The following is a 22,637-nucleotide window of genomic DNA, read 5'->3' as shown; positions in this document are numbered from 1 at the left end:
ATTCTTTTGATCAGAAGCAAGTCACTAGGTCCAGCGCACACTCAAGTGTTAGGTGGGGAACATAGTGTATGAATACCAGGGGGATAAGGATCATGAAAAGTCATATCAGAAGCTGCACAATCACCAAACAAGTCAGAATTAATAGGGTGTTTTGCCTGGTGATTTTTCAAAATTCATCTGATTCTTAACCTGCTCTGAGTTTACCAGCAGACCAACTTGCTGGGTGACCTCAGGCAAGTCACTCCTTCTCCCTGGGACCTCAGCTTCTTTACCTGTAAAATGAAGGGACTGGGGCTTCCCTGGTGGCGCAGTGGTTAAGAATCTGCCTGCCAATGCAGGGGACACGGGTTCGAGCCCTGGTCCAGGAAGATCACACATGTCGCTGAGCAACTAAGCCCACACGCCACAACTACTGAAGCCCACGTGCCTAGAGCCCTTGCTCTGCAACAAGAGAAGCCACCATAATGAGAAGCCCATGCACTGCAACGAAGAGTAGCCCCCGCTTGCTGCAACTAGAGAAAGCCCTTGCACAGCAACAAAGACCCAACGCAGCCAAAAATAAAATAGATAAATAAATTTTAAAAATAAATAAATAAATAAATAAATAAAACGAAGGGACTGGATTAGCTAATCTCAAAGATCCCTTCCAGCTCTGACTTGCTGCTTCTATGCTTTCCTTATCCAATTATACAATAAATTGTTTTATCCTAGTTGTATTACAAAAGTCACAGAAGCCTTTAAAAAAAACTTGCAATAAAATAAGAGGATATGGATAAGAAAAAGATCACCTAGGAAAAAGGAACCCAAACTTGAAAGCTGCAGAGGCTTTTGAAGATGCCAGAGCTGACATTCTAATTTGCCCCAAAGGCCTGTTCTTCGGAGGAAAGACTGAGATTATCCCAGAGTCGGTTCCTGCTGTTGGCTCTCCTCCACATTGGCCAAGCTGGTTCCTTTCCTTGAATGACCAGCTGGTAAAAGAATGGGCAAAATTCTATTTGCAGAGAGGCAAACAGTCACCAGGATGGGGGGCTTGGGGCAATGCCCCTCCCAGCAAGGGGTCTCCTGGGGGCTCCTAGGGGAGTGTTGGGTGGTACAGATGGGGAAGAAAATATTATAGAAGAAAAGGATTGCAAAAGAAGAAGAGGAGTCCCAGGCCCCCAGTCTGTTTGAGAAAGGTCTTTGAGGCACAGGTGATGGGGGTGACTAGGGCTTTCCACAGACAGCACAGCCTGCAAGGGTCCAGGAAGCAGGCCCAGTGCCAGGGGTGGTGGGTGGATGGGACGGGGGTTCCTTGGTGCCTGAGAGCACTGGAAGCAGCACGGAGGGACCTCTGGTCAGGGGCTGGGCAGATGGTCACCGGCCGCCCTGTTCAGCCCTCTCTGTCATTTGAGATGACCGTGTGTATTTCTTTGTCTGCAGAACTAAGCTTGGAATTACCTGTCCCAGAGCAAGAGCGGATGGAGCTGGACCACCGAGCAGGTAGGACAGGTGACCAGGGACATGCTGAATGCACATGCAGGACTTCTGGAGGGACCCCCTGGGGACAGCAGAGACTAGCCCCCTCCCCCTCTCCCTCAGTCTTGCTTTGGCCTCCAGACCCACTATGTGGCCCTAACTTCCTCGGGGCTTCTGTTTGAAGACAGAAGGAAAAGGGAGGGTATGGAGTATTGCTGAGCCTCTCCCATCTGCCAGGCCTGGGGATTATGACCCCACTGCAGTGTCCCCTCTTGTAACCGAACACAAGTTCATGTGCCCGAGGCACAGTGAGGCCAAACAAACCGAAACATCGGAGTTTGGAGCAGAGAAAGTTTTATTGCAGGACCAAGCAAGGAGAATGGGTGGCTCATGTTCAAAACCCCCAAATTCACTGATGGTTTTTGGGGAGAAGTTTTTATAGGCAAAATTTAGGGTGAGGGCTGCAGGGTGTGTGGCTTCCTTCTGATTGGTTGGTGGTGAGGTAACAGGGCGGTGCTCCAGGAGTCTTGTGCTTGGCCTGAAGTTACCATCCTCCACCTGCGTGGGCACCTTAGTTCCTGAAGAAGAACTGGAAGATATTGTTATGTATATCCCTTGAGGAGGAACCAGGACCCTGCTTTAATCACTGCACTATTGCTCTTTTCTTTTTTTTGGCCGCACCACGTGGCTTGTGGGATTTTATTTCCCGGGCCATGGATTGAACCCGTGCAAGGGTGCAGAGTCCTAACCACTGGACCGCTAGGGAATTCCCTGCACTATTGTTTCTTGATTGTTCCTCTTTTGTTTCTGCATTCCTTCCTGTCCCTGAGTAGCAGCTGTTTGAATCTGCCCTTAGGAACTCAGGGAAGGTCTAGGGAGACTGAAGCCTTTAACTTGCAAATAAGAAATGGGGAACCCGGAAAGGCTTTTATGCCCAGGAGGGCCCTACAGGGTCCTGCTCGGCTTCACTCTCAAGGCTCAGAGGCAAAGCAGCAACCCTTTGTGCACCAGAAAGGCAGGATATGGGAGAACACAGCAGGGACCTGGCCTCTGTGAGTGGAAGGTCCATGTAGGTCCTGTGTGAGCCAAACGCAGGGAGTGGTATGGCCCAAGGAAGGGAGAAAAGCGTGTCCCAGGCCTGGGGAATAGTGCGGGCAAAGGTCTGGAAGTGAGAGTGGGCTGGTGCTTTGGTGAAGCTGAATGAAATTAAATATGGCTTGAAGGCTGGAGAAGGGAGGTGGGTGAGGAGGCTGGGCTGGGGTCCTGGGACCGATCCCAAGGGCAGGGCCTCTGCCCTGAGGATGAGGGGAAGGGTTTCCATGTAGGAATGACTGGGTCAGGTCAGCTCTGAGAAAGGTCCGCACCGGTGAGGGGCTGGCGTCTGGGGCTGGAGGGTGGGATGTGGAGAGAGGCGCATCCAGGGACGCTGGGGCAGGGCTCCTGCTGGAAGCTCTCTCCAAAGACCCGAATGACTTGGAGGCCTAGTTAAACACTCAGATCCCAGCCTCTCCCAAGAAGATTCTGAAGCAGCAGCTCTAGGAGGGGCCCAGGAATCTGTATTTCTAATGAGTGCCTGCAGGGGATTCTGAAAAATGACCCAGCTTGGAGAACTCTGATGACTGATCGCTTGATCCTCACAACAGCAAGTAAAGTAGGATGAACTCTGCCCATTGTACAGGGAAAGGGAGTGGAGGAAGCGTGGAATTGCACTGAGATTCTTGGAATGCCAGCTACAGACATTCATTCATTCATTCAACAAACATGTAAGCCCAAGAGGACGGGGGTTGACCCACTTAGCTCACTGTTGGGGCCCCAGTGCCTAGCACAGCACTGACACACAGTAGGTGCTCGCCTGATGGCTGAATTGGTGAAGGTATTGGCTCTCTGAGCCAGGGGACACGAGACACGGTCCTGGCCATCACAGCGCTCCTAAGCCCAAAGGCCAGGTGGAAGGTGAGCCGACAATTACATACACTGTGTTTAGAGGCGGGCAGAGCACAGCCTGGGAGAAATGGGAGCACACATCCTGGAGTCCTGAGCCCTGAGACCTATGAGCTCAGGAGCCCAGCCTTGCGCTGGGCTTCAGTCTCCCCACGAGGACAGGGAGGGACCGTGGTTGATCAGGCTGGTGCTGCGTGCTCTTAAGGTTCTCTGTCTCCCTTCTTTTGAGAAGGGTCACTGTCCCCATCCTGGAAGCCTTAGTTGTCCCCAGAAGCGCCCCTTTGCTTGGCTATCTGCTTGTTGGGGCAGAACCCAGGACGGGAGGGAGGGTAGGCAGTCTGGTCTCTGGGGAACAGGTTTTTCCTCTTCTGTGTAGCTGACGAAAGGGCAGGAACAGGATACTCTGACTTCAGCTCCGTGGGGTGAGGACGGTGGGGAGGAGAAGGGCGAGGAGGAAGCGGGCAGGCCTGGACCTCAGCTTTCTCTGTCTCTACTGCCCTGGGGAAGGGTCTGCAGCCCCCACGGGTGGGCAAGGGGGGCTTGAAATAAAAACCTCTGTGGCCGGCAAAACCTGCCATTTCCAGCAGCTTTCTCTGAAAAAGAAACCTGGAAACATCTGAACATCCACCCGCAGGGCAGCGCCTAAAGACTGCACGGTTTGAAAGGAAAGTTAGGTCTGTGTTTGTGGCCAAGAATAGATCCCCAAGGCACAGTGTTAAATTTTTAAACAGCAAGTTACAAAGCAATACATGGAATCTGATCGCATTTATAAACCGAAGTGAAGCCAAACTATGCATTTTTTTTTAAACATTATTCTCACTAGCCTTCTGTTTTTTTATTGTTTTTTTCTTTTTAATTTTATTTATTTATTTATTTATTTATTTATTTATGACTGTGTTGGTTCTTCGTTGCTGTGCGAGGGCTTTCTCTAGTTGTGGCGAGCGGGGGCCACTCTTCATCGCGGTGCGTGGGCTTCTCACTATCGCGGCCTCTCTTGTTGTGGAGCACAGGCTCCAGACGCGCAGGCTCAGCAATTGTGGCTCACGGGCCTAGTTGCTCCGCGGCATGTGGGATCTTCCCAGACCAGGGCTCGAACCCGTGTCCCCTGCATTGGCAGGCAGATTCTCAACCACTGCGCCACCAGGGAAGCCCCAAACCATGCATCTTTCAAGAGCGCTAGGACCCACCTAGAACGTTTTGGAGGGAAGGTCATCAAACAAGCTTACAGTTACAACCTGGGACTGAGGATTGTGGGGACAGCTGGAAGTGGGGAGAGGGTGGGGACTGACTCGTTTTCTATATTTTGCCCAGTAAGAAAGAGTTTACATATTACTTGGGTATTGTAACATGTAAAACATTATTGAAAATGTGTATTTTAAGTCTCCATCCAGTGGGTTGTAAGACGCACTGTTACTTACCTGTCACTAAGAAAGAAAACATCGCTGGTTAGACCAGGGCCCATTGATTGTCAGACACAGCCTGATGTCAGCGATGCTCACATGAGAAGAAAGGACGTTTTAGAACTGATGGGGTGCAGGGTGACCCTGGGTCTGACGCCCCTGCAGCCATGTATTCATTCACTTGCTCACTGATGGGTGTCACCAACATCTCCGGTACACAGGGCTCTGGGGGCTGCTGAGGGAGGCCCAGGACTGAGTCACCTGTGGACCTGCCTCAGTGACTCCCCTCCTGCATGGAGGAGAGAAAATGAGAGGGTTTGTAGTTCACAAGGATGGAGAATGGGAAAATCCAGAGAGTGGAGCGTGCTGGGGACAGAGTTGTGGAGCTGAGAGGAGGCGATGGCCCTGGCAGCTTGGGGTGGGTGTCAGGGAGGACTTCCTGGTGGGGCTGCATTGGAAGGAAGCAGTAGGATTTTGACTTAGGGAAAAAGAGGGGCTGGCCTTCCGGGCAGCGAACTAGCCTGAGCAGACGCTGGGAGGTTGGACATCACAGGGTGTGGTGCGGAAGAAGTGGCGGTCTCTTTGGCTGGAGCCGGGGATGGGGGATGAGAATGAGGAGGAGACCTGTAAGCTGGGAGCAGGAGATCCTCGGAACTGGGAGTCAGGGCAGGAGTGGGGTGGGGGGAGGGGAGGGGAGCGGTCGAGGTGTGAGAGGCCGGAAGCAGCTGCGGTGACACCGTTCCATTAGCTGGAGAACAGAGGAGGCAAGTGGGGTTGGGGAGCAGCTCTAAGTGGGGAGCAAAGGCCGGCTCAATCCAGCTCTAGTACTTTTCCAGCCGTGTAACTTGGCCAAGCTGAGGGATGCCCTCTGCCAGCTTCCACAGCTGCTGGTTTTCCTGACTGGATTGCTGGGGGGATTCAAGGTGGGGAAGGGAACTAACCAAATGGAGCCAGGTTCACTAAAGCACAGAGAGGTCACAGCCCTTGCTGAAGGTCACACAGCTAGCCTCAAGGCTGGTCAGGCTTGGGCTGCAGTCCCTATTGGCAGAAACAGTGAGGGCTGCCCTGTCCAGTGGGAGGCTTGGCAGGCTGAACTACCCTCTCCCTTGGTCTCTCTCCTGATTTCTCACCCATGCTTCTGGCTCCCGTGACTTCTTTCTGTTCCTGTCTTTTCTCCTGCTCTGGATCTCTGGGGCTCCGTGTCTGTCTGTTCCCCCTCCCCACCCCCATCACCGTCTTCTTTCCTGCCCTCCACTCTCTGCATCTGTCTGTCTCCTCTGCTTCCTTCCCTCTCTCCTCCCTTTTTAGGTACAACCACTTTGACCAGGGCCCATCTGAACAACAGCAAGGAAGGCCAGCAGGACACGGACCCCTGGAGAACTGCCCGTAGCCCACTGGATACCTCCAAGTTCAAGTACCAGCTCCCAGTCTCCCCACAGCCGTCCATGTACCGAGGAGACAGCCCCCGAGGCAGCTCCCTCGGGCAGGCCTCCCTGGAGGAGATCCGGCCTCCACCCCCGAAGGCTGTCAGCCAGGACTCTCCCCAGAGGAGCTCACAGCCGGGGTCCCTGAAGAAGGAGAGCCACAGACCCTCCTCGAGGGAGAGCAGGGCCTCCTTCCGAGAGGGGGCTCAGCCGTGCCAGGGGCTGGAGGAAGACCCCAACTTGGGGGCACAGGGCCAGAGTAGCAGCAGTATTCCCAACAACATTCGTCACAAGTTTGGGAGCAACGTGGTGGACCAGCTGATCTCCGAAGAGCAGGTGTCAGAATGGGGCACAGGAGGCTAAGGGTGGCAGGAGGGTCAAGCATGGAGACTGACAGTGAGAACCCCTAAGGAAGCTGCTCTTGAGTACAGAGTCCCTGTAACAATATCATCAGAAAGTAGTGTTTACTGAGCACTTGCTCTGTGCCAGCTCCTGTGCACTGTTTAGTCTTCACATCTAACTGTTCAATCTTCCCAGTGAGGGAGGTACTATAATTATCCTCATTTTACGGATTAGAAGCCCAAGGCTTAGCAGGCTTAAGTAAATTAACCAAACTTAAACAGGATCCAAACTGGCTAGCAGATTCTGGAGCCTTGGCCCATTATGACTTTGCAGTTAGAAGTCTTGTGTTTGAATTAGATGCTTTTAACTCAAGTCTCCTAAAGGGGACAGGATTGACTGGGAATCAGAAGACTTGGGTTTGAATCCTGGCTCTGCCCCAGAATACTGAAAGACTTTGGATAAGTTACTTCTCCTCTCTGGGCTCTAGTCTCTACATCTGTAAAGTGAGGCAGTTAGACTAGATCAGGCTGGCAAATACAGAGCATGCATTCCATAACTGTCCTAGCCTGCATTCATGGCAGACATCACTAATCGATTCTGGCACTTTTTCCTACTTGGTACATCAGTCTAGGAACTCAATGCTGATCCACTGAAAGTTGAGATGAAACTTATCTGCCATTTCTGGTCAAATGGTCACCTGCTCTGGCATCTTGAGTCGTATTTTCAAAGCCACCATCTCAACCCTCATGGTGACTACATTGAGCAGCAGGCCAGGCAGGAGTCATCGTTTCCTTTTTTAACAGATGGTAAATCTGAGGCTCAGAGAGGTGATATGATCTGCCCAGGGTCACACTGAGCAAGCAGGAGAGCCAGGGTCACAAAGGCTATGGGTGGGACCCCTTTCCATTTTGTCATCTTAAGGTGGGGATGCTCCCCGCCCCCCCCCCACCAACCTGCTAGTCTGGGAGGTCACAATCCTAAATTCCCTGCCCCACTTGGAGGATCTTGTCCCAACTTGAGGTTGGCTGTATGGTCACTATCTCTCACTGCACCTCCTGGCTTTGGGAAGGTGCCATTTCTCTCTCTGGCCATCGTGGTCCTGGGCTTAAATCAAGAGATCTGTTTTTTTTTGTTTTGTTTTTTTTAACCCAGCTGTGACCCAAATCACAAGTGTCATCAGGCCAGCAAATATCAGAACTGGAAGCTACTTCAAAGGCCACCCAGTTCTGCCCCCACACTCATTTTATGAGTAGGGGAACTGAGGTCCAGAGGGGAGCAAAGACTTGCCCAAATCAGCAGCTGGTATATAGCAGAGTTGGGACCCAAACCCAGGTTTAATGGCTCCTAGGCCTGAGCTCAACCTCTCCGGGCCTCAGTTTCCCCATTGGTACAAGGAAGGAGCTGCCCCTGGTGAAATATAAGAAGCCACCTAGAGTTGACTTGTGTGTTGCTTCCATTGTAGTAGGCAAGCCAGGGCTTCGTTCACCAGCTGTGTGATGGGCAAGTCCCTGCCCTGAGGCACAGTTTCCTTATTTATAAAATGTAGGAATAATATCATCTTATAAAGATGTCCCCTGGTGATGTTCTACAGTATGTACCCAATGTAGGGAGAAGCTTTCATGATCATTCTCATCCTTGATGCCCGAGGCCCATGTGGGAGGTGGGGTGGTGTGGGAGGGTGGAAGGACTTCAGCTATGCCAGCTCCCAGGCCTGGGAGTTGGTTGAAGGCTGCAGGCTAAGGGTGGGGTGAGCGTGGTGGAGGCAGGTTCAGAGGGAGGAGAAATTAGAGGGGAGATACGGGACTTGACTCTGCTTCTCTACCCCTTGTCTCTCCTCCCTCCCTCCCTCCCTACTCAGGCTCGAAGGGCCATTGGTGAAGACTTGGAGGGCCAGAAAAGGGCAAGCTCATGGCCCAGCAGGATCCAGAGGCCCGCCGAAATCACCTCCGTCTTTTCGGACTACTATGATCTGGGCTACAACATGCGGTCAAACTTGTTTCAAGGTCAGGCTGAAGGGCAAGGGTGGGGGCTGTGAACACCCATAGTCCCCAAGGCACTGGGCAAGGAAGGACTTGGACCCCCAAAGGAATCTAAGACCCCAGGATACATCTCCAGGGACACTCATTTCACGGCCACCAAGGGCCTCCTCCTCTGTGCCAGGCTCTGTGCCGAGTGCTGGGAATGTCCAGTCCCCTGGCGAGTCTGTCCTCACTGTACAGATGGTCCCTCCCAGTTGGCAGTCAGCCCTTACTCTCCCTGTACCTCTGGTGTCTTAATCTGCCCAGAGGAGGCCGGGGCACCCCTGGGCTGGCCACCTTTGGTTACAGTGACAGTATCAGGCTTCCTGTGTTCAAAGGTCAGCTCAGCCGATGGGTGTGGCCTCGGGCAGGATCCTTAACCTCTGAGCCTCAGCCAATCTTCTTGGTACAATGGGGCTAATAACATGGCAGGATTCTGTGGAGGAGCTTGGCCTGCAGCCCCCAGTGAGTCCTCTTTTTTTTTTTTTGGCTGTGCCTTGAGGCTTGGGATCAAACCTGTGCTCCCTGCAATGGAATTCCACTGGATCGCCAGGGAATTCCCACAGTGAGTGCTTAGTAGCTGACAGGCCAGCACTTTTCTTTCTCGGATCCCACTGGTGGCACCTCTGGGCCAAAGTGTGGGTCAGAGGCCCGGACATCTGCAATGTGTCTTGTGGGTCCCCCTCGGTCCTGTTTGTCAGGGGAGTGCTTCTAGCTCCATATCACAGGCAGATGGGAAACAATTTGCCCAGAGTACTAGGAGGTGGATCTGAAACTCAAATCCAGGTTTTTCTTCTGCCTCCAAAGTCCCAGAGTCTTTTCCCGGCACTGGGTCACCTCCCGAGCTAGGACCCTGTTCCCAAGCGTTTAACCGATTGCTTGGATGCCGGTCCTCGGTCAGCAAGGGGTGGCTTCTCTCCGGCCCCACGTTCTAGTTTGACCTCATTGCAAAAGGTCAAGTCTTTCTGGCCCGCTTCTTTCCTCCATCCTTACTCCATGCCTTCTCCAGTGTCCCCAGGGCCTGGTAAACCTCCTACCTGGCTCAGATCCCCATCACCCGAGGAACCAGACAGCCACTGGAAGCCTTTCTGGGTTTTTCTTTGAGCTTGAAGAAGGGGTGGTGCTTGGGGAGAGAAGAGAGAATACAGCTCAGATTGTCCTGTTCTGGGCCTCAGGAGTCGGCCTTCCACTTGTCTTTAACAATGATCACTCAGTAGTTCTTACGTAGGCCTTTATATGGTGATGTCTACATACATTTAAAAGAATGATATAGAAAGTGTCTGTGTACCCCTCACCCAGCCTGAGAAGCCCAGCTGTGTCAAGGGGGCAAACCCTTGGAACCAGTGCAAACCAGCTTGCTCCAGCTTCTAAGAGTCGATTGTTAAATTTTACTGAACTGTTGGCATCATGAGAGATCTTAAAATTGACCGTGGTCGTGCAATGGACCTTTGAACAACGGGGGAGTCAGGGGTGCCAGCTATCCCCGCTTCCACTGCCCCACAGTCAAAAATCCAAGTACTGATATCTCTGACTCAAAAACAAAAGAACTGATAAATGACTCACCCAAGGCCAGGAAGCTGAGATAGTTTGGGTAGAATCAGGACTCAAACCCTAATTCTTTTGATCCCATGTATTGTGACTTCCTACCAAACACAAACTTTCCCCATGCCTAGTTAATTTTTAAAGATCTGTAAAAGGAAAATACAGGTACTATATTTATTGAAAAAAAATACACACATAGGTGGACCCGAGCAGTTCAAACCCATGTGGTTCAAGGGTCAACTGCATTGACACTCCACAAATTGGCAAGTGCTACAAATTAGGGCGTTGCTTTCTGCACCCAATTGTCAGTGTGCCTCACCCATGTGTCCCCCTCCGTTTCCATCCGCCCAGGTTGATCTTGGCATTTGCTGCTCCAGGTTGGGGAGGCACTTGTGGCTAGACAGGAGTGAGGGAGGGGAAATCAGAGAGGAAACGGGCTAGGTGGGGAAGGCCACGAGAAGGTCTTAAGCAGAGAAGGGCATTGTTTGACTTAGGTTAAAGGATCACTACTGTTGCTATGCTGAGAAGAAAAGTAAGGGAGCTGGGCAGAAACAGGGAAACCAGTGAGGAAGTGATTGCAAAAATCCAGGTGGGGTTAATGATGGAGGCTTGGTCTCGAGAGCAGGGTTGGTGCGTTGCATGACTCTAGTGGATACTATTGTGCAATATGGTGGCACAGGGAGATAATGGTAAAGGTGACCTGATGCAGGAGGAGTCTGGCTACGTGTGTAAGGCAGAGCAAACAGAATGTGCTAATCAGTGGATTTGGGGTGTGTGAGAGAGGAATTAAGGTTGATGTCAAGGTTTTTCTTTTTTTTCATAAATTTATTTATTTATTTTTTTGGCTGCGTTGGGTCTTCGTTGCTGCGCATGGGCTTTCTCTAGTTGTGGCGAGCGGGGGCTACTTTTCCTTGCGGTGCGTGGGCTTCTCATTGCGGAGCATGGGCTCTAGGCGCGTGGGCTGCAGTAGTTGTGGCATGTGGGCTTCAGTAATTGTGGCACGCGGGCTCAGTAGTTGTGGCTCGTGGGCTCTAGAGTGCAGGCTCAGTAGTTGTGGTGCACAGGCTTAGTTGCTCCGCGGCATGTGGGATCTTCCCAGACCAGGGCTTGAACCCGTGTCCCCTGCATTGGTGGGCGGATTCTTAACCACTGTGCCACCAGGGAAGTCCAGACGTCAAGGTTTTTGACCTGAACAACTGAAAGGATGGAATTGTTATTTACTGAGATAGAGAAGGTTCCAGGAGGAGTGGGTTGAAGAAATCCTATGCCATGCTGAGTCATAAAGATAATCTTTTACATAGTCTTCTAAAATATTTAGTTTTGCTTTTCACATTTAAGTCTTTAATCCATCTGGAGTTGATTTCTCTTTTCAGTGTGAAGCAGGAATTCATTGTTAATTCCTCCTTTATGTGGATTAGCAATTGTCTCAGTACCTTCTATTGAATAATCTCATCTTTCCCCACAGTGACCTGCAGTGGTACCGCTGGTATCCATCAAGTTTCCCTATGTGCATGGATCAGTTTCCAGGCTCTCTATTCTGCCCACTGGTTTAATATTACACTTTTAATTATCAAGGTATTATAAGTAGTCTGATATCTGGTTGGGCTGTCCCCACTCCCCACCCCTCCATCACCAGCAGCAGCTAATGTCTTAGCTATTCTAGGTTCTTTGCTCTTCCATATAAATTCTAGAATCAGCTTGTCAATTTCCATGAAAAACCCTGTTGGTATTTTGATTGGAAGAACATTGAACCTGCAGCTCAATTTAGGGGCAGTTGTCAGCTTTATGATAATGAATTTTCCAATCCATGAGTATGGTCTACAACTCCATTAATTTAAATCTTCCTTCAATATCCGTCAATAACATTTTGTAATTTTTTTCTATAAAGATCATGCAGCTTTTTGTTAGACTTGTTTTGAAGAATCTCTTATTTATCTATTTTTTTGCTGCTTATTGCAAATAGTATCTTTTAAAAAATCACATTTTCTAACTTTGCTGCTTGTATACATGGAGGCAATTTTAATTTTTGTTCTTTAATCTTATATCCAGAAGCCTGACTCAGCTCACCTATTAATTCCAATGATTTGTTTGTAGATTCTTTGGAACTATTTTTAAATAATAATAATGGCTACATTTATGCATTGCATGTAACATTCACCAAGCCCTGCTCTAAGTACTTCATGTACATTTTAATTCTCACAAGAATCTTATACAGTGAATGCTATAGTGCTATAATTCCCGCCCCCCCCTTTTTTTTTAAAGAAAGAAAAAATGAGGCATGGAAAGGTTAAATAACTTGCCCTTAAGGGCACACAGCTAGGAATAGTCAGAGTTGGGATTGGGATTTGAACTCTGGCAGTCTGGGGCCAGAGTTCACATTATTACCAGGAGGCTTTTTTTTTTTTAAATAAATTTATTTATTTTGGGGTGTGTTGGGTCTTTGTTGCTGCACGCAGGCTTTCTCTAGTTGTGGCGAGCAGGGGCTTCTCTTGTTGCAGAGCACGGGCTCTAGGCGCGTGGGCTTCAGTAGTTGTGGCTCGCAGGCTCTAGAGTGCAGGCTCAGTAGTTGTGGCGCACGGGCTTAGTTGCTCCGTGGCATGTGGGATCTTCCCGGACAAGGGATACGAGCCCATGTGCCCTGCATTGGCAGGCAGAGTCTTAACCACTGCCCCACCAGGGAAGCCCACCAGGAGGCTTTTCGCCACCTTTATAACATCTGTTCTGGTTGGCTTGTCAAGGACAATGGTGCAAATAAGCAGGGGAAGCAGGCATCCTCCTCTCCAATTTTTTTTTTTTTTTTTTTTTTTGCATGCGGGATCTTATTTCCACACTAAGAGTCTTAAACACTGGACCACCAGGGAAGTACGATAGAATACTTTTTTTTTGGTCCAAGCCATGCAGCATGCAGGATCTTAGTTCCCCAACCAGAGATCAAACCTGGGCCCCCTGCATTGGAATCACAGAGTCTTAACCACTGGACCACCGGGGAAGTCCTCCTCTCCTTCTTGATTCTAACATTTTACCAATAAATGTAATATTTTAAAAAGAATTTGAAGACACCTTTTATCAGACTGAGGGTCCCCTTTATTCCTAGTTACCACTTTAGTTTTGAAAAAAATCATGAATGAGTGTTGAGTTGTATTAACTATTCATATAGCTGTTATTTAGATGGTCATATGATTTTTCCTTTGATCTGTTGATGTGGTAAATTATAGTAACTGATTTTTAAATATTAAACCAAACTTGTATTCCTGCATTTAAACCAGTGTAGATGCATTATCTTTTTTAATTGTGAAAACTGCCATGGAGAAGAGTGTATAAAACCTATGTGTGCGGTATAAAGAATAATAATAAATAGCCATGTGCCATCTCCCAGGTCAACAGAGGGTGTTACAGGGACCTCGGAAGCCTCTCCTGTATTTCTCCCAGCTGTGTCACCTGACTTTTGTGACCCTTGTTGATGATCCCTTTGCTTTTCTTTATAGTGTCAGACCTCTCTGGGCAGGTGACCTTTGAGAACAGACCAGAAGGATGGGGGCTCAGCCTGTGGCTTGCTGGGGAAGAGTAGTCGGGCACAAGTACCATGTTGAGGATGTAGGCTCTTCCTGGCCTTTTTATTGGGAACCATTGTAGGATTTTGTACCGAGGAGTGACTTATGTTTCCAACGATCCATCTGGCTGTTGTGTTGAGACAGGACAGAACTACCAGTGGGGCAGGAGTAGAAGCAGGGGGACCATTGAGGAGGATCAGATCAGGGGTAGGATTGAAAATGGCTCCAGGACTTCCCTGGTGGGGCAGTGGTTAAGACGCCTGCCAACGCAGGGGACACGGGTTCGAGCCCTGGTCTGGGAAGATCCCACATGCCGCGGAGCAACTAAGCCTGTGCACCACAACTACTGAGCTTGCGCTCTAGAAGCCCCTGAACCACAACTACCGAGCCCGCGTGCCGCAACTACTGAAGCCCACGTGCCTAGAGCCCGTGCTCCGCAACAAGAGAAGCCACTGCAATGAGAAGCCTGCGCACTGCAATGAAGAGTAGCCCCCACTCGCTGCAACTAGAGAAAGCCTGCGTGCAGCAACAAAGACCCACCACAGCCAAAAATAAATAAAATTTTTTAAAAAAAGTTAAAAAAAAAAAAAAGCCAGGAAAAAAAAAGAAAAGAAAATGGCTCCAGGCTGGTCTTCTCTCCACTAGCCCACAGCTGGTCCACGGAAACAGTTGTACATCCTTGCACTTGAGGAAGTATGCCTGGCCCTGGTGCTCTCTCTGTCCCACTCTCTCAGGCCAATGCCTCTTGTTCCAAGCCTTGGTGTCCCCCAAACTCTCGAGCTATGTATCAAGCTCCCCAAGTGACCCCACTGAAGGAGTCTGATTCACAGCTCACTTTAATATCTGATCTCTACCATCCTTAGGGCTTCAGTCCAAGTTTTTAACTTAACATTCTGTTATGTAAGCATTTAAAGCCATAAATACGAAACACCATAAAAATTGCTTTAAAAAAAGGGGATTTCTTTCTTGATAGCATCATCGTTAGAGAACACGACCTGTAATGATTTCAGTCCTTTGAAATTGTGGAGCTTTATAACACAGCAGGTGGTCAATTTTTATAGATAGATAATCAATATGCATTTGAAAATTCTCTCTTGAGTTCAGGATTCTGTATTTGTCCAATAGAGCAGGCTTGCTAATTATTTCTATACAAATCTTTTAATTCCTTGTTAATATTCTTTGCTTGATCTATTAATTACTAAAAGATGTACCTTTAAGTCTTTCCCTATGATAGCAGACTTGTCGATTTCTCTGTCAATTTTGCTTTACCTATTTTAAGATTATTCCAGTGCAGCTAGTTTAGAATTATTATATCACCTGAATGAACTGGAGTTGTTTTTATTTCTTATAGTGCTTTTGCTTTACAGTCTATTTTGTCTGATATTAGTATAGTATGACCAGATTGCTTTGATTTGTATTTTTGTGGTATTAATCTTTTTCTGTATTTCCACGTTTATCCTCTTTCTGTCCTTTTGCTTTAAATATGCTTTAAGTAATATATATCTGGAAAATATTTTCTGTAGCCTGAGCATCTGTTTTTTAATCAGTTGGCCTACTCCATTTATATTTATTTTAATTACTGATATATTCGGATTTATTTTTATGATCTTATTTTGTATCTTCCATTTGTCCTAATTTTTCTATGCTGCTTTCTTTCTCCTTCCCTTGTTTTGGATTTGAGCTTCCCTTTTTCCCCAATCCAATTTTTGTCCTTACTTTTCCTATTCTCTCAGTGGTTATCTTTGACTTTTTTTGTTTGTTTGTTTGTTTGTTTGTTTAGGCCTATCTTTTTTTTCTTTATTTTTATTTTATTTTATTTATTTATTATTTTTTAAAATTTTTGGCTGTGTTGGGTCTTCGTTTCTGTGCGAGGGCTTTCTCTAGTTGCGGTGAGCGGGGGCCACTCTTCATCGCAGTGCGCGGGCCTCTCACTGTCGTGGCCTCTCTTGTTGCGGAGCACAGGCTCCAGACGTGCAGGCTCAGTAGTTGTGGCTCACGGGCCTACTTGCCCCGCGGCATGTGGGATCCTCCCAGACCAGGGCTCGAACCCTTGTCCCCTGCATAGGCAGGCAGACTCTCAACCACTGTGCCACCAGGGAAGCCCCGAATTTTTTTTTTTTTTTTTTTGGCCACGCCGTGTGGCTTGCAGGATCTTAGTTCCCCGACCATGGAAGCGTGGACTCCTAACCACTGGACTGCCAGGGAATTCCCTATCTTTGACATTTTTACATGCATAGTTAGCAAATCCTAAAGTTAATCGAGGTATTTCAGCTTTTCTGAACAATATAAGGATGTTAGACAGCTTCACATTTATTCTCTCCACCCCCCATATCAGCTAACATATTATTTTACAGGTTTTTTTTTCACTATACATAAGCAAAGTAGTTTAAACTGTGGATTCTGGAGCCACAGGTCCGGGTTTGAGTCCTCCATCTTTCACTTACCAGCTGTGTCACGTTAGACAAGTGATTTAGCCTTTCTGTGCTTCAGTGACTTCAACAGCAAGATGGGGGTAATAATCACCCCCATCTCCTTAGGGCTGATTCAGTGAGTAAGTTCTGTAAAGTTTTGAATGAAAACTGTGCTTAGCATATGTTAAATCTTCAAACATTCTTATCTATCACAGTCATTTTACCCCATATATTCAACATTGGTACTGTTATCATAATTGATGTGTATTTAGATTTATTCAAGGTTTCCACTTTCTTTGCCTACTATTCCTTCTTTTATCTCAGATTTTCCTTCTGGGATTATTTTTTTCTTTCTGAAGTATGTTGTTTAGAAGATATTTGGGGTGAGATTCTGTTGTTGGTAAATTTTAAGCTCAGAAAAGTTTTATTTCATCCTATTCTTGGAAGACAGTTATTGTAAACAGTTCTAGATTGTTGATTGCTTTTTGTAAGCACTTTGATGATGTTAATTCATTTCCTCTGGCTTTGATGGTTAGGCAAACTCATTGTTATCCTTTGTAACTAATCTGTCTTTTCTCTATGGCTACTTCTAAGATTTCTTTGTCTCTGGTGTTCTAAATTTTACTTGGTTGTACCTAGGTAAGGAATTCTTTTCATTTACACTCACTGGGGAATTTTTGTTCTTGAATCTAAGGATTCATATATTTCATCAATTCTGGAAAAATTCCAGCCACTAGCTTTCCAAATATTGCCCCTCCCTGTTTTCTCCACTCTCTCTCCTTCAGAACTACAATTAGACAAATGTTAGGCCTTCTCATTTAATCTTCATTTAACAGCTTTTTCATATTTTCCACATCATTATTTCCCCACTCTGTGCTGCATTCTAGTTAATTTCTTTAGCTATATCTACCAGTTTACCATTTTTTCTCAGCTGTATCTAATCAGCTCTTTTACCTGTTCATTGAATTTGTTTTTAAACATTATGATGTCAATTTTCAAACTTAGAATAGTTTAATAAATACATGGTGCACTTATCATACAGCTTCAACAATTATCAATATATGACTAATCTTGTTTCATCTTTTTTCCCACCCACCCATTCATTCCCACCCGTTTATTTTGAAGCAAATCCCAGGCCTCTTACCATCCATTACCTTTCAACTATTATGTTTCATTTCTGAAATTCCATTTGCTTCTTTTACTAATCTGTCTGTTCTTTCTGGGTAGTTTCTTATTCTTTTCTCACACTTTTATTTATTCATTTAATTAAAATTAATTTTTATTGGAGTATAGTTGCTTTACAATATTGTGTTAGTTTCTTATTCTTTGTTTATACTTTTATTCTCTTTTTCACAACTTCACACATTAAATGATACTTATTTTATATTCTGTAATGGATCATTCAAATCCTTGTTATCTTTTGGAATTTGGTTCTCTGTTTGATGATTTTTCTGACTTTTGATCATGGTAACTTATTTTCTTGTGTGTGTGTTTTAACTTTACACACAGACATAAACATTTTCTGAAAATACAGGTATCAACTGCCACATGCCAGCTGCTCCAATGAATGTAATCTTCCCAATCTTGTGAGAACATTTTATTCTTTTGAATAGATTAAGAGACCAAAGCTCTGAGACGTTAAAATCTTGTCTGAGGCCACACTGTTCATAAATGATGGAGCTGGCATTTGAGCCTAGGCCGGCCTCCCTCTGCCTAACTCTCCCCACACCCCACCCTTCCGCAATCCACCATCCATAGGGGAAACTGACATATGAACCCTGGAGTACCTGAACTCTGTTGACTTGGGGCTTCTGGGGATTTCTTCATGGGGTTCCACAGGGGCCCCACAGGAGATGAAGAGCCTGATGAAGGCCTCCTACACCCCTGAGGTGATTGAGAAATCAATGAGGGACTTAGAGCACTGGCATGGCAGGAAGACGGATGATCTGGGTAGGTGGGGAGCTGGGGGCGTGGGAGGGGGGCACTCCCTGGGCAGGGTGTGTTGGCCCCAAGGTCCAGAGAGAAACCACAACAGCAGCTAGAACTCTGGGGTGGGTCCAGAAGACATATGGGTTACCACTGGGGCCTGGACACTCCAGAGGTCCTCTGGGTGATTTGTGCTGGTTCCTTCCCTGCTCTCTGCAGGACGGTGGCACCAGAAGAATGCGGTGAACATGAACTTGCAGAAAGCACTGGATGAGAAAGAAAAGAGCAAAAGCAAGAACTCGAAGTTCTAGATACAACCCAGAAGAGGTGCTCTCCACTCAGAGAAAGTGCTAATAAAGAAAGGCACACATCTGAACCTTCGCCTCTGCTTGGCGCCGCTCTTCAGGCTGGGGGAGGGGGCAATGTGCAGTGCTGCAGAGACCTACTGAGGAAGGATAGACGCTCTAAGGACCCAAACTACCCCCTAGCTCTCCCTCCTGGGGACACACACACACACACATACACACACACACACACACACACCTTTCCCCCGTAATTCCAGGAAAGGATGTGAGACCTGAGTAGAACTTTGCTCAAGCTCAGGGTGCCTTGCCCTGTGTGGAGGGCTCCTATAGTGGACACTGCTGGATCTTAACCCTGCATGACCTCCCTAGCAGAACCCCAATCATTTCCAGACATCCATTCCTTCCCCAAGACCCAATGGACTTCAGAAGAACTAGCCACGCCCCCTCCAATCCAGGAGTAGTTTTGATTGGTCTCAGGGAATTCTAACCCTTCCCCCTACACACAAAGTGATTGGTTCAGAAAGGGGCATATGACGCAACTTGGACCAGTAAGATGCAAGGAAAGGTGCGCGCGTATGAAGCGTTCTGGGAAACTCTTTTCTCTACTGGGAAAGCTTGGGAGCCTTCCCTGCTCCTGTTGTAGTGAGTGAAGAACCGTGCAGTGCAGACTGCTCCTGGCAGACACCCTGTGACTGGAGGAACTGCAGACACTGCAGCACAATCTGGGTCCCCTGTGACCTCACTGAACTGCTCCACCCTCCTGGCCAGAAGCGCCCACCACCCCCCACTCTGGACTTCTTATAATGTGCACCTGGGCATCTTCCTACTGTTTAAGACAAACTTACCTTGAACCGATAGGGGCCCCTGGTAACAACAGGGGAGGGATCTGGGAATTGGGGCCCCAAGGAAGAATCCCCCAGAGAAGGGGTTCCAGGTTAGACAGTCATGCTTACCATCTGATCCTGAAGCTTATTACCTGGTGGGTCTCCAAGCCACAGCACACCCCACCCCCAGATCACTGACTTGCACTCTCAGAACATGCTCTGCTTGTGGGTTATTTACCATTTGCCGTGTTCCAAACCAACCCAAAACCTAGTAGCTTAAAATGAGCATAATCATTTATCTACTTATGATTGTGCAGTTTGAGCAGGGCTCAGTGGGTATGGCTCATTTCTGCTCCACGTGGCACCTGCTGTGAAGATGGCTGCTTTTCTCACATGCCTGGTGCCTCAGCTTGGGGCTGGTTGGACATCACTTTGTCTTCGTCGGGTCTCGCCCCTCCTCGTGGCTAACTTGGACTTCTTCCTGGCATGGTGACTGCGTTCTAAGAAGGAGCTTCTCGAGGAGACAAGACTCAATGTGTAAGACCTTATCATGTCTTAACACTGGCTTGTTAAGTTCCCTGTGGTCAAAGAGACACAGGGTCAAACCGGGCTCATGGTGGGAGGTGGTTGCACAGAGTATTCCTATCAGCAGGAGTGGTTCACTGGGGACTCACCACACTAACAGTCCGCCACAGCGACCATCATTCTCCGGAAAAATCAAAAGCACATCTCTGCCAGAAAAAAGGGGGACTGCCCCTCCTCCCACAAAAGGGAATGACTTCTTTAAGGTAGGATTGGAGCAGGATGCAGTACAGGGAGATGAATTTGGCTTGATTTAATATTTATTGAGTACCTAACTGTGTAAAGCATTGAGTTCAGCTCCACTTCTATTTTTAAAAAAATTATTTATATTTAATTTATTTATTTTTGGCTGCGTTGCGTTTTCGTAGCTGCGCGCGGGCTTTCTCTAGTTGCTGCTAGCGGGGGAGCTACTCTTTGCTGCGGTGCGTGGGCTTCTCATTGCGGTGGCTTCTCCTGTTGCAGAGCACGGGCTCTAGGTGCGTGGGCTTCAGTAGTTGTGGCACATGCGCTTAGCAGTTGTGGCTCGCAAGCTCTAGAGCGCAGGCTCAGTAATTGTGCCTGTGCGCAGGCACACAGGCTTAGTTGCTCCATGGCATGTGAGATCTTCCCGGACCAGAGATCGAACCTGTGTCCCCTGCGTTGTCAGGCAGATTCCTAACCATTGTGCCACCAGGGAAGTCCCTCAGCTCCACTCCTTAATATTGAGTATCTGATTTCTGCAAGACACTGTTCTTGTCTGGAAAAACCAGACTTCATCTTTATTTATTTATTTATTTTAAAAATATTTATTTATTTATTTGGTTGTTTGGTGTTAGTTGTGGCAGTCGGGCTCCTTAGTTGCGGCTCACCGGCTCCTTAGTTGTGGCACACGGGTTCCCTAGTTGTGACATGCAAACTCTTAGTTGCGGCATGCATGTGGGATCTAGTTCCCTGACCAGGGATTGAACCTGGGCTCCCTGCATTGGGAGCGTGGAGTCTTATACACTGCGCCACCAGGGAAGTCCCATCTTTATTGAGTAGCTATTATTTACTCATCATATGTGGCAACTGAAAAAAAAATGAGCCATCTAGAGAATTGTAGCTAAAGCAGACCCCACCCTGTTCTGATGTAGAAATTATAATATGCCAGATGCATATGATTATGTGCCAAATGCTTTACATGCACAGCCTTATTTCATCCTTATGCCAGTCCTGAAAGCTATTATCATCCTCTTCATGAAGATGAGGAAACTGGGGCTTGGAGCAGCCAAGGAAATCGCCCTGGGTTTTACCAACAGGAAGCTGGGATGGAAAGTCCAGGAATTTCTGACCAAAGTCATTTTCTGATCTACCAGGAAATCATACTGTCATGTCAACAATAGGTACTGAGTGCCACAAACACTTGGCCCTATTAGCCACCGTGGGGGACAGTGGTATGAATTCAATACAGTCCTTGTCCTTAAGGACTTCACAGTCTGCAGAGAACTGATGTGGAAGGAGCTGACCTCAAGGCTCATCCACCCATCCGACGAACATGTACTGTGCATCTACCCTCTGTCCAGCCCTGACCAATGAACCAGGAGTTCAGAGATGGTTAAGACATGGCACCTGTTCTCAAGGAGTCCAGAGTCTGGTGGGGAGACAGATGAGTCATTAGATGCTCAGAAGTTTTACACATGCAGTGAGAAGTTCGTACGGGGCCAGTGGAAGCACAGAGGTGATGCTGAGATGGGAGGGAGGGCTGGGGGTCATAGAAGACCTCATAGAGGAGGAAGCTCTGGAGATGAATCTTGGGACATGAGTAGGTACGTTCAGGTGGTCTGGAAGAGGTACAGCATTCCAGACAGAAGGCACTGTGTGAGCACAAACCCAGCATGACGGAGCTGCAAGAGGCTTGTTAAGCTTGGAGGGTAGGGCTCCAAGGTGGGGCACAGAGGTCAGGTGGGAAAGGTTCACAGAAAGAGAAACTATACCTGGATGGGGCTGTGTTTTGGATGTGAGACCCAGCCCTGCCTCCAGGAACTGAGAACTGGATGGAACACAAAGAGTTAATAATGCCAGAAGAAACCACGCAGCTGAGTTGAAAAGATGCTCAATATCCCCAATAATCAGAGAGATCATTATGCAAATTAAGACAATAAATTCATCGGGTTGGCAAACATTAAAATGCAAGTGTAGGTGAGGAGAGAAATGAGAACTCTCATACACTCCATGAATCATGGAGTACAGAACAGCAAGGAAGAATTTAGCAACGCTGAAACTAAATTTTACAAGCTAGCACTTCCACTGCTGCGTAGCCTAGAGAAACTCTGAAACATGCACACAAGGAACCTCACGCAAAGATAGTCATTGCAGCATTCTTTGCAACAGCAAAACGACGCACACATCTGTTAGGAGAAGAATGGACAAGGGGGGTAATTTATGAGTGGAAAGGGCCGAACCACATCTACATACACCAGCATGGAAGGATCTCCCAATATATCATAGTGGGTGGAAATGACAGCCTGCAGAATGAGCCCTACGGTATGAAACATGCCATTTAAGTAACCTTCAAAAAGCATACACCCAACCTCTCCATCGCTCATCAGAGTATGGAAGGTGGGTTGGAAGGACACTGCAGAAATTCAACTTCACATTATATTTAGTTTAGCCCTTTTCAGACACAGCTTTGCTTCCTATAACTGCACGAGAGAGCTGGCAAAATGCCCTCCAAGAGAACTCAGATGCTAGAAAGAGCGACCGAGTAACAGAATGCAGGGGAACTGATTTTAAGTTAAACGAGCAATTTCAATTTGGACAAAATGAACAAATGTGGTACGTTTTATGACTTTGCCTCAGTTAAAGATTTTCTCTCTGGACATTAAGAGAAGCCCTTCTTAATTAAACATTGAATATTTTGGAGAGAGAGAAGCTGTAATCTTGGCAAAATAAAACATG

General features: G+C 47.6%; 1 protein-coding gene across 1 annotated transcript; it reads left to right on the top strand.

The window, feature by feature from the left end:
- Nucleotides 1–1,457: 1,457 nt before the first annotated feature.
- Nucleotides 1,458–18,321, top strand: CIMIP4 (ciliary microtubule inner protein 4). Its single transcript, XM_068561883.1, has 5 exons — nucleotides 1,458–1,479; nucleotides 6,105–6,556; nucleotides 8,421–8,565; nucleotides 17,924–18,034; nucleotides 18,230–18,321. Exons 1-5 carry the CDS (start codon nucleotides 1,458–1,460, stop codon nucleotides 18,319–18,321), a joined length of 822 nt encoding a protein of 273 aa, XP_068417984.1.
- Nucleotides 18,322–22,637: the final 4,316 nt, after the last annotated feature.

This window comes from Eschrichtius robustus, chromosome 13 (assembly GCF_028021215.1).
Source record: "Eschrichtius robustus isolate mEscRob2 chromosome 13, mEscRob2.pri, whole genome shotgun sequence".
Classification (NCBI taxonomy): Eukaryota; Metazoa; Chordata; class Mammalia; order Artiodactyla; family Eschrichtiidae; genus Eschrichtius; species Eschrichtius robustus.
The sequence above is the reverse complement of the archived record's forward strand: the minus strand, read 5'-3'. Positions and strand labels throughout refer to the sequence as shown.

Bases quoted from the DNA above. Each gene is read 5' to 3' on its own strand.
- CIMIP4 (XM_068561883.1), top strand. From the start codon at position 1,458: ATGGAGCTGGACCACCGAGCAG. The intron at 8,566-17,923 runs GTCAGGCTGAAG...GGGGTTCCACAG, and splicing joins GCGGTCAAACTTGTTTCAAG to GGGCCCCACAGGAGATGAAG. The intron at 18,035-18,229 runs GTAGGTGGGGAG...TGCTCTCTGCAG, and splicing joins CAGGAAGACGGATGATCTGG to GACGGTGGCACCAGAAGAAT.